The 13616-nt window shown below is 40.1% G+C and overlaps 2 protein-coding genes across 4 annotated transcripts in view; one reads left to right on the top strand and one right to left on the bottom strand.

Annotated features, from left to right (window-relative positions):
* Window positions 1-10937, bottom strand: part of LOC117572531 (uncharacterized) — a 39962-nt gene extending 29025 nt beyond the window's left edge. For 2 of the 3 annotated variants that reach the window (XM_034255396.2, XM_034255394.2), the window contains exons 1-2: window positions 10005-10937; window positions 8845-9608 (exon numbers count right to left, since the gene is read on the bottom strand). In XM_034255396.2, the coding sequence (XP_034111287.1) occupies window positions 8845-9001 (157 nt within the window). In that variant the 5' untranslated portion in view covers window positions 9002-9608; window positions 10005-10937. Of the gene's footprint in view, window positions 1-8844; window positions 9609-10004 lie in introns of those variants that run through there. The other variant, XM_052005285.1, reaches the window with a different exon arrangement.
* Window positions 10938-11102: 165 nt separating this feature from the next.
* Window positions 11103-13569, top strand: LOC117572533 (dynein axonemal intermediate chain 4). Its single transcript, XM_034255397.2, has 4 exons — window positions 11103-11458; window positions 11517-12952; window positions 13030-13245; window positions 13307-13569. The coding sequence occupies exons 1-4, from the start codon at window positions 11270-11272 to the stop codon at window positions 13524-13526; spliced, it is 2061 nt and encodes a 686-aa protein (XP_034111288.1). The 5' UTR covers window positions 11103-11269; the 3' UTR covers window positions 13527-13569.
* The last annotated feature ends 47 nt before the right edge of the window (window positions 13570-13616 follow it).

Here is a 13616-nt window from a genome sequence, read left to right on the forward strand (position 1 = left end):
GCACGTTTGCACGGACTTATTTTATTAGCAAAGTCCCGTCTTTTACAGCATTCTGGACCAGAGGCTGGGTCTTGGGAGCTGACTCCTGCCTTCGGTTAACGCATTTTCTTCTCGCTTTTGTTTGCCATTTGCTCTAGACAGGAAATTCACCCGCGGGGCCACAAGCAAATATCATATGTTTAATACATGCCAAAAGTTGCACGACTTTTCATCGTTTGGGTGATTGTTACGCAAAAAAAAATTTAATAGAGATTTTGATTTTATGGCTTTGCAGCTTGATATTGTTTAAGCTAAAAGATGTTGGCTACACAAAATCTTTAAGGTACTTTTTTATTGGTACCACTCTTATTCTTATTTATATAACAACAAATGTTGTCGCGTATAAATGAATAGGTACATAATATTGGCATAAGTTAAGGGCTGACGAAAAGTTTCTGTTTTCCTTTTTCACTGCATATCATGAAACAAATTCATTTAAAACTTAAAAAAGTTGCATGCACGTTGCAAATTATGTGTACATTCTGAAATGCCAAATGTTCCCACATATCACATTTCGTTAAAAAGGAAAAACCAAACTACAAATTGGAAGCAAAACTTTTAATTTTCCGGAAAAGCGTTGCCCAAGATCCTTTCTTACCAAAAACTTGTAATTTATAATTAAACAGCAACCGCAGACTATTCTACTCAAATTCCCTACTTTCTCTTCGAATTTTCCAACGCATTTCTCAGTCATCCCATTCTATTTCCATCAAAACAGGAATCGAGTCTGTAGCAAGTAAAAGTTTTAAAACCTACTTCTTATAATGAAGTTAGTTCAATGCAGTGTGCGTTAGCCAGTCAAAGGCCAACCAGGTCTGTATTCGACTCAGGCAGTGGAACGTTATTATCTGTTTGTTGGGTTGCCTATCAGCTGGGCGCTGGGCAGTGGTCGCTGGTCAACAACCAGACACCCATCACATCCTCGACCATACCACGAAACAGTGGGGCAAAGCAATCATCAAACCAATCAAGCTTCTTCAAATTAAGCAAGCTATAATAAGCTTTTGTCGCTCAACTCACGGGGTATCTTTGGTCAAAAGTGCATTGCCGCTCTTTCGTTTCGTTTATTTGTATCGCAGTATACTAATATTAGGTTCCAGCGTGCATAGTTAGTGGCAGGCGTAGAGGCAATTGCAGTCACGCATCTCACGATTGCGCTATTATATTCTCACCTGATGGTGACTGACTCCGCGCTTGAACTTGCAGCTAAACCTGTAGGTGTACATGTAGTTGAGAACGAAGCTGGTAACGCAATTGAAAAGCCTCAAACAATAATTACTGTTGCTGTATGCCAGGCCAAAAATATTGCAAATCAATGAGCACCAAAATTATTGACTATGAAGACGATCTCTAGACGATTCATAAATATTTGTGAACACTATTTAATCAAACACTAAAAAGAACATTTTCTATCCGACCAAGAAACTTCAAAAAACTTATTGTTTTGTATCTTAGTGTAATAAAATAATAAACAAAATTTGGCAGTCACCATTGTAGAGTATTTCTCAAAGACAAATTCGAGTATTCGGGTCATCCTATAAAGTATACAGTTTTAAATTTTGTTAAGACCGCAGAAATTCCGGCGGCTTATCCTATTATTGCTGCATTTTGACAGGGGCAAATGTAAGGGCATTGACAGCAGATCTCGAATTAAGCAAATTGTGTACAATGTCAGGAGTAAAGAGATCAATCAGTAATTTCATTGATTGCCTTTACTTGTTTGGCTGGTTTTTAAATGTCCGTAAAGCGTGCTGACAATTCAAATGTAACTGTAACAGTTACGATGTATAACCTGCTTCTACTCCCCCGCGAGTTCACGGGTTCAGTTGGCTCAGTCGCACTTGTGTGTCATCTCCGGCTGGCAACCTTTGCTTCAATGCATCCTATGCCCTATAGCATTTTAAAAAGCATTCATAGCAGGACGACAAGAGCGAGACACCGGTTGAAGCACCTTCATTAGCATACCAGCTGCAGGAAAAAAGAGGTCCACAATATACAGTCACTACTTTACTCGTAGTTCAAGTCGGGGAAGGGAGCCGAAGTGAGAGCAAGCTCAAAAGCAGGTTGAGCCCCGCCTACAGGTAAGGAATCTTAGCATCGTGGCTTGAAATTTGCTGTAATCCGATACAATTTAGCGGCTTAAAGCTTCTGCGTGCTTGACTCTCAAGTTTCTCATCATTTTTTTGCTGTCGCTGTTGGTTGCTGTTGGTATTTCCATTCTTCCCCCTGTTAGTTTCGTTAGTGAGGTATACGCTTGTTACTTTTATCCTCCTTCGCTTTTGTTTTAAGGGAAGCAGACTACAACAGAACTGATTCTAGTGGGTAGCTAAGAACGCAAGTCAACCCCCTGAATGATGTTTACACGCCACTTCAAAGGTCTCACTTATATTTACGTTTAAAGCGAATAATTGATACTAAATATCAAATTGAATCTCTCGAAAAAGTTAGATACTCCACTGTCAATCTTAATATACTTATTCTTCCGATGTATCTAAGTACATATATATATATATTTCAAATGATTCATGGGATAACTCAGTTGCTCTCAATACATTATCTGAAAAGTAAGAGTGCGCTTTACTCTTAGACTAATTAAATGTTAAGAGTTTTATAAATATGTGACAAAATTATTCAATATTTGAAAACATTCATACTGTTAAAGCTACAGGACATTTTTGATAATACTTGTTCTGACTATTCACTACTTGCCGCAAGAGACTAAAGTGAAAATAATAAGTATTTTGTAGTTTTGGGTGGTTTCAAAAATTCCATTGGGTCATTTTGCTTCCATTGCAGACGACGCTCATAAAATATGCCACGAAATCGGCTTAGCTCTGAGCTGTGCTGCGCGTCTTCCTTGGATGGTAGCACTCAGAAAGAGAAAACCAACAAGGAATATTTACAAAAATAAAAGCAAGAAAACAACAGAAGAGAACGAGGTAGTCGGATGAGCTGAACGACGGATGCGGTATGCAAGATGCATGTTGTTAAAAATAAATATAAGCAATTTTTGCTTACTATTTTCTGCAGGCTGCTCAAAAAGGATTACATAATGTATGTGCTGCGGCTGCTACAGATTTGATATGAGTGGAAAGAAGGGAAGACAGAGGGTGTATTGGTGAATTGTTCGATGTCTGGTAATTGTTTTCTTCGACACCTAGACAAACCCAGAAAATGAACGCGATATGTTAGTAAAAAATAGCATAAATGGAAGTTGTGGAAGTTGACAGGACTTCAGTTGATTTCGGTCTGGCTCTCTGGAGCGTTAATCTCCATCTGGTCTTTACAACTCACACTCATTTTTCTATTTTCCAATTTTAGTTTTTACTATTTCTACTCAGCGGTCCATTAAATTATAATTATTCTTTGCTCTATGATACGCAATGAATCTGCTAATGGTTGTTGCTGGAAGTCAATCTGAATTTAAACGGATTTGACATGATTTGCAATGGATTTAAGATTCAGCAAAATTTAAATATTTACTGATTGCCATCCAGAAACTTTGTACATCGTTGGCTTAGTTTTTATAACCTTTTAAAAGATTTAATAGCTTATAAAACTCAACATGAGAATGATCTCTCTTGCTCTTAAACAGTCACAAATTAATAGTAATAGGTTCAAATTATATTTCAAGTTAAAATTTCGACTTTCACAACTCTAAAGAACTATGTTACATTCCCATAATTTTCATAAATGGAAGTACTTTCCGCAAAAATATTGTGACTTTTTTTTGCTTCTCCATATTAAAGCAATGTTTTATTAATTTCCCTTAACATCTGATGACACCTGCAGACAAACAGTATCAAACACAATTTAAATGAATAAATGAAATACTTTAGGGCGAACTGGTTGTGGATAAGTGAATAAAATTAATTTAAGTGCCATTGGAAGAACATTTTTAAGGCTTCAACACGAAGTAAACCTATAATTTTTCAATTAAATTATCAAAATTACCAAGCGAAAAGTCAGTCGAGACACAGACACACAACTTTGCCAGACAACGGCAGCTGTAGCACGTGCTGTTGTCAGGTGACGAAGGAAGGAACAGTAAAGAAGAACACAACAAGGGCCAGGATGTGGAACTGGGGGAGTTAGTATCGCGTTGACTTTCAGTTCCAGTTTTACCTTCACCTTCGCTGCAATTAATTCTGGTAACATAATCTTCGCTTACAGGTTTATATGACACAAAATCAGTGTGGCCTCAAACTCGGAACGAACAGTGGTACGAGAACTCATAACAGAGCCAAGTTTCTCCAAAATCACGGCTTTGTCTCAGTGTACAGCATGGGCGTGGCCTCATTATTTGCAGTGCCAACAGTTATGGAAAGGACTACCATATATATATGACCGTGATTTATAAGCCTTCATATTTTGTTACGTGTATGTTCATTACAAAGAAATGTATTGTCTTACGTGCTAAATTTAATTACATGGTTTTATTTAAACCGAAATAAATAGCAATAAAACTTTAAAAGTCGATAGTTGTCACTGGAAGTTCAGTTACCGGCTTCTTCTGCAAGCAATTGTTTTTTAAACACCTGATATATATCCCTAAGAAAAGCTACAATTCGAGTGGGTAAGGGGACGTTGTGAATGCGAAAGTGGAGAATCTACCAAGATCTTTGCCATGTCAGAATATGCAATCACACAAGCATATATATTTGTATATATAATTTTATTTTCACTTTTGGTCTCATTGTACGTGCCTCTAACATAGGCAGCGATGCGTAGAAGAGAGCACAAATCACGATTTGGTGATTATTTACCGTGATTTGTCGATTACGTGACTTTTGTTTTCATAACGCAAGTAATACACGGTCTACCGTAAATTAGACTTCTTGATAATAAAGTCTCATCACCATAAAAATAGAACTACATAAATTGCAATGACATTTTTTGTCATTTAGACAAATGAAACATTGAATTATTTAATTACTAACTAACTGTGTGATTTAAGATAGTTCGAGCTGAAATTCTAAAACAGTCCAACGATGAGATCTCAACTATGTTGTGTAAAAATGGTCGAGTCGAAACTTCAAACAGTCATTGTAGGTAGTTTAAACAGTAATAAACACTGAAAACTAATTTTCAAATAATTTATATAATAAATTATTGTAAGTGGTAATTAAATATAGCTGTCGATCTTACTATTTGAAATGGGCTTTGACAGTTTAGTCAGTGATCCGAGACAAATAGCTCTATATACATTGATATAATTGTTTTTAAAAAGAATTTGGCAAATATGTTAAGTTGGCCATATTAAGTATGACCCAATCGATATGCAAGAAATGCAACGACGCCACTATGGAGAGACCAACACTAACAAATTTCTTTTAGTTTCTTCTCTTTTCTCCTTTTTCTCTGGTGAACTTTTGTTGTTGAATGCATCGCGTCGATTCGCTTAACTTTTCGACATGTTGAGCATGTGATGAAGATTAAGTAGAAAATAATTACAAGCCCGGTTTCTTTTGGTGTGGGATATTGTGCGATCGCGATCGCTTTGTGATATGGGCGGCGAATGTGTGATGGGGAGGGACGGTTTGATGCGAAGAGTGTGTGTATAATTACATAAATGGCTATGTCAAAGCGGTGACAGGCCGGCGTCAACGTAACTGTCAGATGATGTGCCTGTCTGTCTGCCCGGGTTTTCGTTTGTTGGTCCGTTTCGCTGTCCGTGGATCCGTCAGTCCGTCAGTCAGTCATTGAGTCGATCATCAATCGTGCGAAATTCCCAGACCGATTGGCCCGCCCACTTGCTGCAGACAACAGTTGAAACACGTTATTTCGCGAATATCACTGCCCCCTATAGGAGAATGAGGAAGAGGCATCCAGCATAAGCCACCAGAACCTCTACTCGCAGAGTGTGTGTAGCCTGTTTACCTGTTCTCACAGCCTGCACATAAATCGCGAAAATAAAAGGGCAACATCTGCGTGTAAAGATACACGAAGGGATGTATCGAGGCGACTTTAAAAGATCCCCACGGAACGCCATAAATTTTAAAGTAATTTTCTCTTGGCTTCGCATAATTTATGGGAAAATATTAACGCTGCCCCAAATAGTTGCGAATATAATACAGGTAATGTAGCTGCTTAGTCCGGATCTTTTCCCCTGCATACCAGCTAGTTTCATGTCTAAGAAAACTATGCCAAATAGAGTAATTAAATTAATGGGTCATGATATACAAGTTTTATATACAAATCACAAGTAAAATAAAAACAATGCCCCAAAGATGCGCTCGCTTCGACTACCCAAAAAGATCTTTCACACAGCAATTTAGTTGCTCCTCGTGGTATTTGGCCAGGCTCTGAGTTATTGGCATGCAGTCAATGTCGGATTCGAAGCCTCGCCAAACTGCATCTTTATATGTGTATTTGTGTGTGGAGCACCAGGTCACGATTATCTGCATACGCAGCCGCCAATAATTTCAAAATTGGCGCACTTAAATCTCAGTTTTGGGAAGCGATTTTGCAAGCGGAGGGACGGGCATTATAATTTAAAAGTTATTTTGTTGGCTCGGATCGGTAAAAATTATTGAGCAATATGCTGATCTGTAAAATCATAAATAAAAATATTTGTACTTATCCCAAGACCCCCACACTGCTTCATAAACCTCGTCCCTTTTTCTTCAGACTGCAGTCTTGTCTCGTCTTTCGGTATTTCGATAACTTTTATGTTATTAGGTGAGATAGTTGGTTGCAGGCCACAATTGCTTGCTCTCTTCTCTTAATGCTCCCAATTGGGTGTACTTGATAGCGGTTGATGCCAGCGCCTCTGGCTTAACGATTGATAAAGTCTTTTTATTTACAAGCTGATAATGATGGTGTAAGTGCAGCTTTTGGCATTGCGAACGATTTTTTGCTCATATTTTTTGGTGTAATTTTTTGTTTTTTTTTTTTTGTTGTAATTTATTAACAATTTACAAGGTAAGGACTAAGAGATAGGAAGAGTATGACAGAGAGAGAGAGAGATAGAGACTTATAGATTTTAAGATCGGTTCTTCGACTGTAGCTTAAGCAGCATTGTCAAATCGCATCATCGCATTATGACTACAACTATTTTATAACATTGATAAGAGAGAACAACAATCAGGAAAAAACTCAGCTACGGAGAAAAGCATAAAAATGTCACAACAAAATGCTGCACTCATTTTTATGCGATTGTCGTTCCGAAGTCATTTTACGACGCACGATAAAAGATGCAACTTGATGGCGATTCAGTAAACAGAAGACTCAAGAGACGAACTAATAACAAGAATGCCTAGCCAAATGTGAAGGCATAATGCTCAACCAAAAAGTATCACCTCCAGACCGTCAACATGCCAAAGATACTCTCTCATACCTAAGCCGATTATAAGCTGTAAGGGGAATAGAGAGAGGGAAAAGGAAGAAAACAACATAAAAATGTCGCTGCCCGGCGATCTAGTAGAATCATGTTAAGCGTGCACAGGGGAAATGAGATTGGGGAAGAGTGTGCTAGCGAGTCAAGCGGTGTCAATGTCACTTTGCTCTTCTTTTCGTTGTTTGTGTCACTGCTGATGAGTGTCATTAACATCAAATTACCACAAGTCAAAGTCATGTTGACTAAAAAAAAAAGGGCCAGCGCCAAGGGCCAAGCGAAGGCGGTCGCAAAGGAATGTTAGCTCAAAAGTTATGGTATAACGATCAGACAATAAGAAAACCACAATCCAAAGATTGACAACTGTGGTCCACACTTGTTCAATCGGAGGAAAATAAGACTTGACACATGCGGTGAACTAAAGGGACAAATAATGAAGGTACAAAAGTCACTGAATTATTTTTCAGTTGATAAATATAAATATAAATATTTTGAAATCAGAAAAAAAATTAATTCAAAAAATGTTATTTTTGAATTTATTCGACATTATTAACCTCGATGAACCTCTTACGAATATTAGTTTATACAACAACAAAACTTTTTAATTAAATGAAATATTTCTTAGTATACTATCTAATTAGACTATACTAGAGTATACTGCAATTTAAAAGGCAGAACGCGAATAATACTGGAAATTGCTATACACTTGTATACAATAAATTGTTAAACCAATCCAAGACCGATTGTGTGGACACATAACTCAAACATATATAAAACATATGCATGTATAATTATGTTAAACAATGGAAACTCATTCATAAATCTTTTTACCGACAGTTAACACTCACAAAACCCACCCAGGATAATCAGAACTTAACTCAAGACAAAAAAACGATATTTACATAACATCCATATAAAATATTATTCATTATGTCTCATTGGGATGAGCTGCTTTACGCGTTTGTCTGCTCACCCAGCATCTTTTGTAGGTGATAAAATTTGATAGTAATTTATTATGCGTTTCAAGCGTTCGCGACAGTCACAGACTAGTAACTACGACTTGAACGAGGAAAAGGGGAATTAAGATGGGTTTCCGACGAGGTCTGAGACTTGGAGTAAGTCTGATATGTAGACGAAGACGGCGAATAGCGAGCGAACGAAATCACAAAATAAAATCAATAAACCAGTCAATAAAAACAGAAACCGAAACAATTTTAAGAGGCAAATTATGCAAATAAGGCAAACGGATTTCGTGTACAACGATAACACAAATATAAAATAAAAACGACGAATCCAAACTAAAACTAAACTACCAAATACATATACATATGTATGTAAGTATTTATGGTTTATACATTTGTTTAGGCGCCGCGTGGGCGTTTTTAACTAAAGAGGCGTGATTGAATCAAAATATATAGTACATATATATGTACATATATAATAAATATGTAATATAAGACAAAACTTACCTCTGGGCCGAGACGAAACTGATACAGAAGATGTTGCTGATGTTGATGTTATTGTTGTTGTTGATGTTGCTGATGTATTGTATGCTGAAGGCGTCATCGTCGTTGCTGCCGCCGGTGGCTCGCCTTGGTGTCGACAGAGCCGCTTCCAAAACAACATCTTACAGTTGTTGTTGATGTTGATAAGACAATCACACTGATTGAAATAGCTTCGTATGCGGGTGTTTTGCTTTATGGCAAAATGTTGTCAGCATTTAGCACACTATTTAAGATGAAGTTATTGCAATTTGTATAATAATTTAGAATAACTAGCACAATTTGTTCATAGCTCCCGAAGATGCACTCGCGACCGAGCGACTGTCTCTTAATCGACTGCAGCGAACAGGAAGAATCGTTTGAGGCAACGGCGCACGTGCCGTGGCGTCTACATGCAACGGTGACGTTAACCGAAGTGAAAGAGTGTAAGCAACACGAGGCCAAGGCTCGACAGAGACAAAGACAGTGACAAACAGAAAGCGCCACAATAGCGTGCAGGGCCACAACAGGTGCTGTGATGTGCTCTCCAAATGAAGTCACTTCTTTGCGCCCTCACAGCAAGTTTCCGCAAAAGCTCTGCTTAAGAGTGTCTGTCTTATGTGTCTGCTGTGGACTTCCGTTAAGCTGGTTTCGCGCTGTCTGGCACTTCTGCGCCCCACGACGGTTAATTAACGAATAAAAGTCGGTTTTGTGAGCATGGCTTAAATGTGCGGCGGTATCGCTCGGCGTAGCTGGAATCGACAAAAAAAAAAGAGGGAAAGAAGTTAAAAAAAGAAAATATGTTACACCCAACGACGACGGTAACGTCGCTGCTTTGGCGTTGGCGATGGCAGCGCCCAGCGCACATTGGGGCCAGTCTAAGCATAAGACAGGTGTAAAAGCGATATGAACAAACGTAAAACGGTCAAACAAACGACATAGACAAGGACAGGTCAGGTGGAATGGTAGATGAACTTGTAGCCGTAAAATTTTATGATGTGCGGGGTGTGGACGATCATCGTTAAATTCAAGCAATTAAAGGCTTATTGATTTTGACTATCATTGCTAACACCATTAACGGCATTTAATAGCAAATGTCAATTGACACCCTTGCCGCCAAAATAAAAAAGTTATTATAAGTTACTTACATTTGCTCAAGTTAGCATCAAATATAAAACACCAATAATTTTTTAAAATTTCGCATTTTGTGTGTACATTTGTCAGATATGGCACTTTAAAGCAGTGTGCACTGAGTTGTGTCGCGGCGTCGACGTCGAGTGCAGCGTTGCACTGTCCGCCATTTGTGATTGTTGTTGTTGCTTTTTAACCCAAAAGTGTAACAACGGACTGCTTTCCCGTGCAAAGTTCATAATGCACGCAATGAAATGGCGTTGTTGTTTTTTCTGCATTGCATTATGTTTGCTTGCACATGTATTGCTTTACGCTTGATGCGTTTTGTATCGTGAGCGTCGACGAGTTTAGTTTTTCCTACTGCTAGTGACTGCCGACTGACCAACATGCAATGCGGCAAAGTTTCTGCTATTTGGCCCTCATGCGGAAATCTGCTTATTCTTCTTCGCTGCTTGTCTCTGTCTATTTGACATATTGCACTTGCTTCGTTGCCGCTGCCAACTTCACTATCGCCGCCCCCGACGCGTCCGTGCGATGTTCCACTACACAGCAACTTGTTTATTAACCGAATCAGCGTAGCGAAGCATAAAGACAAATTATCATAAGACAACTTCTTTTTCAACTTGTGGCGGAATTAAAGACCCTTTATATACACAGACATATACATACATATATAATATGTACATTCATATATATGTATGAATGCGGCGTAACAGGTAAATTGCTAAAAATTTCAACGAAACTTTTTCTATGGCGGGTCATAGCACCAACAATGAAAAGCGTGCGTAAGTTTGTTTGATTGTTGTTCTTGCACTCCGATCGCGGAAGTTATTTTATTATTTACAAAAAGCAGCTTAGTCTGCATGCAAATCACCATAATCACAAATTTAAATATATATATACACTTTTTTGGCACAATTGCGACTTTTTTCACAACGCGTACAACGAACTGGCAAAACTTTAAAAGATACGGTAAATGCCAGTGTTGATCAGCTAGGTAATTAAATTCGATAGGCTTCAATTATGGCACGTGCCAATCGATAATTGCATTCTTAGGTTGACCATCTTGAGTATTTTGCGCGCGTTTTCAAATATTTATGCGCATATAAACAACAATTATCACATGACAACAGGCCCTTGGTTTTGATAAGCAATGTTGTCATATCAACTAGCCCGCTTATTTTATTGAAATAACGAATACAATTTCTTATTGCAATGAGGCCTTCAGTCTATTCCAAAGTAAATTTGTGACACAGCTAAAACAACGATTAAACAATTAAAGATGTCGAGGATATTGAGACAGGATTACCGTAATGCGGACTTCCAGCAGTTGAGTCAGCTGATACGCAACCACCCACTAATGAAGTCAACGACCTCGGATGAGCAGCAAATGCAACTGCAAAAGCTGCGTACTCCCGAATATCGAACCAAGTGTGTTATGCGAGCTTCCTTGGACGACATTGCACTAGGCGTGAGTTCGTGGAGTAGCACTTGTACTTGCACTCACCTAATTATGAACCATCTTTTAGATCAATTTGTACAAGCTGCAGCTGGATGCAGACAAGCTGCCCACTCATCCTTCAACAATTCGATTTGCTCATCGTACTCCAAAGTCAGCAAAGTCTCCAGCCACGCCGTTTATCAAGGTCTTACTACGCAAGACGCCTCTTGTCGTGCTCTTTGAGCGTTCCAGCATGACCGCCGAGCTGGACGGCGACGAGGGTCGTCTGGTTCTCGCAGACAATCAGCGCTACGACGAGCTCTTGGCGGGCACAGATAAATCCCGACGCACTGTCGATGCCGACACCCAGACGATGACGGCGCTCAAAAAGTCGCGACTGGTCAACACGGAGCGTCTGTGCACAGATCATGTGGGCTCCTATGTGTCGAATTTTGAGATGTTCGATACGTATAAGGATCTGGAAGCTTCCACTAAGAGTGTGCAGGTGCAAGGCGAGCAACAGATGCAAGTGACCACATATAAAGTGGGCGGTGTGGATCAGTTTGAGGCCATTAATAGCTTGCCCAGCTTTAAACTCGCTCTTATGCTGACCATGCGCATCCTCGCCAGTAATGTCTTTGAACCGGAGCAGCGACGCTTTCGAAACATGACGCCACCCGATCCCTTCGCCGAGGACGTGCAGTTCAAGTACCGTCTAAGATTGCTCTGGCGTCTAAGCTCGCCATCTAACGCGTCCAGAGTACGTCAAGCTGTCACGAGCATTAGCTTCTGCCCGAACAATGGTGACATTATGGCAGTCTCCTATGGCATTTATACATTTTCGCACATGCCGTCTGGCTCTCGTCGTGGCTACGTCTACCTGTGGAACATTAAGAACCCAGTCAATCCGGAACGTTGCTATAACTATAAAGTGCCCGTGGTCACAGTGCAATTCTCGCCATCAGCGCCACAACTACTGGCCATTGGCCTGCAAAATGGTAACACTGAGGTGCGCGACATCTCACAGCCGGAGCAACCACCTCTGGCCATGTCGCAGCGCAACAGCTCTCCGCACTTTAAGCCCGTGACAGCCATTCAATGGATACCACGCAGTGATGGCGATGTGACTCTGGGTGGCGATTATGCTGGCATTACACCCTTTTTAGCCGCATCACTGTCGGGCGCCGTCACCAAGTATCAACTGATCAATAGCCCATATTTACTGGGCTTTGAACATCAGCATTTTCAGCGTTCCGAGGGTGAGCTGGAGGGGATTACGGTGCAGCGACCCGCACAGCGTGCTCCACTTCTGGCAAATCGGCATCCGCAGTGTATGGAACTGATGCTCGATCCGCTGCAGAAGGACATTTACTATGTGCTTACTGATGAGGGGACGCTTTTTAAGTGCTCCACCAACTATCCATTACAACATCTGGAACTGCGTCAAGTGCACGAATCGCCCGCCGTTTGCTTGGACTTCTCACCCTGGTCGCCTAAGCTGTATCTTACCTGCGGCAGCGATTGGTAACAGTCGATATGCATAAAGAATGAGGGATCATTTTAGAATTGGTATCTTATTTGTTCTTGCTGCTTTCTTTCAGGTGCATTCGCATTTGGTTATCCGGAATCATTTCACCAGTGATTACACTGTTGCATCATCTGTCGCCGGTGCACTGTGCTCGGTGGAGTCGCACGCACTCGACCATCTTGGTGTCGTTAAGCCACACCACTGTGGACATCTGGGATCTGCGCTATAGCACACTTAAGCCGGTCTCATCCACCACAATTGATGCCAAGATCTGTTACACAACATTTCGGTGTGTTTTTGCTGTAGTTTAGGCACCAAAGACGTTTGTCATGTTTAAACTTATTTCACAGTTTTGCGCATTGTGGTCGATCCCTGGCGGTTGGCAACGAGGCGGGTCAAGTGCTTATGCTGTCCTTTGAAGACATGCCCTTTCCACCTCATTTTCAGTACAGGCAATTAAAGCGTGCAATCTATAAAGCTCTCAGCCTGGAGCCAACGCTGCAGCAGCAGGTCAAGAGCGTGGGGAACTTTGGGTATCCACGCGGCGAGAAACTAACAACCATGCAATAAACTTTAGATAAAATAAAAAAGTTTCCGTACTGTCGATGTTAAATGTAGTTTGACAAATCCCCTTGGCTTGTTATCAACCAACCAACCCCA

This window comes from Drosophila albomicans, chromosome 3 (genome assembly GCF_009650485.2).
Source record: "Drosophila albomicans strain 15112-1751.03 chromosome 3, ASM965048v2, whole genome shotgun sequence".
Taxonomy (NCBI): Eukaryota; Metazoa; Arthropoda; class Insecta; order Diptera; family Drosophilidae; genus Drosophila; species Drosophila albomicans.

Excerpts from the sequence above, each read along its gene's own strand:
- LOC117572533 (XM_034255397.2), top strand. The coding sequence starts at position 11,270 with ATGTCGAGGATATTGAGACAGGATTACCGTAATGCGGACTTCCAGCAG. Across the intron at positions 11,459-11,516 it reads TGGACGACATTGCACTAGGC|ATCAATTTGTACAAGCTGCA; the intron begins GTGAGTTCGTGG and ends ACCATCTTTTAG. Across the intron at positions 12,953-13,029 it reads CTTACCTGCGGCAGCGATTG|GTGCATTCGCATTTGGTTAT; the intron begins GTAACAGTCGAT and ends GCTTTCTTTCAG.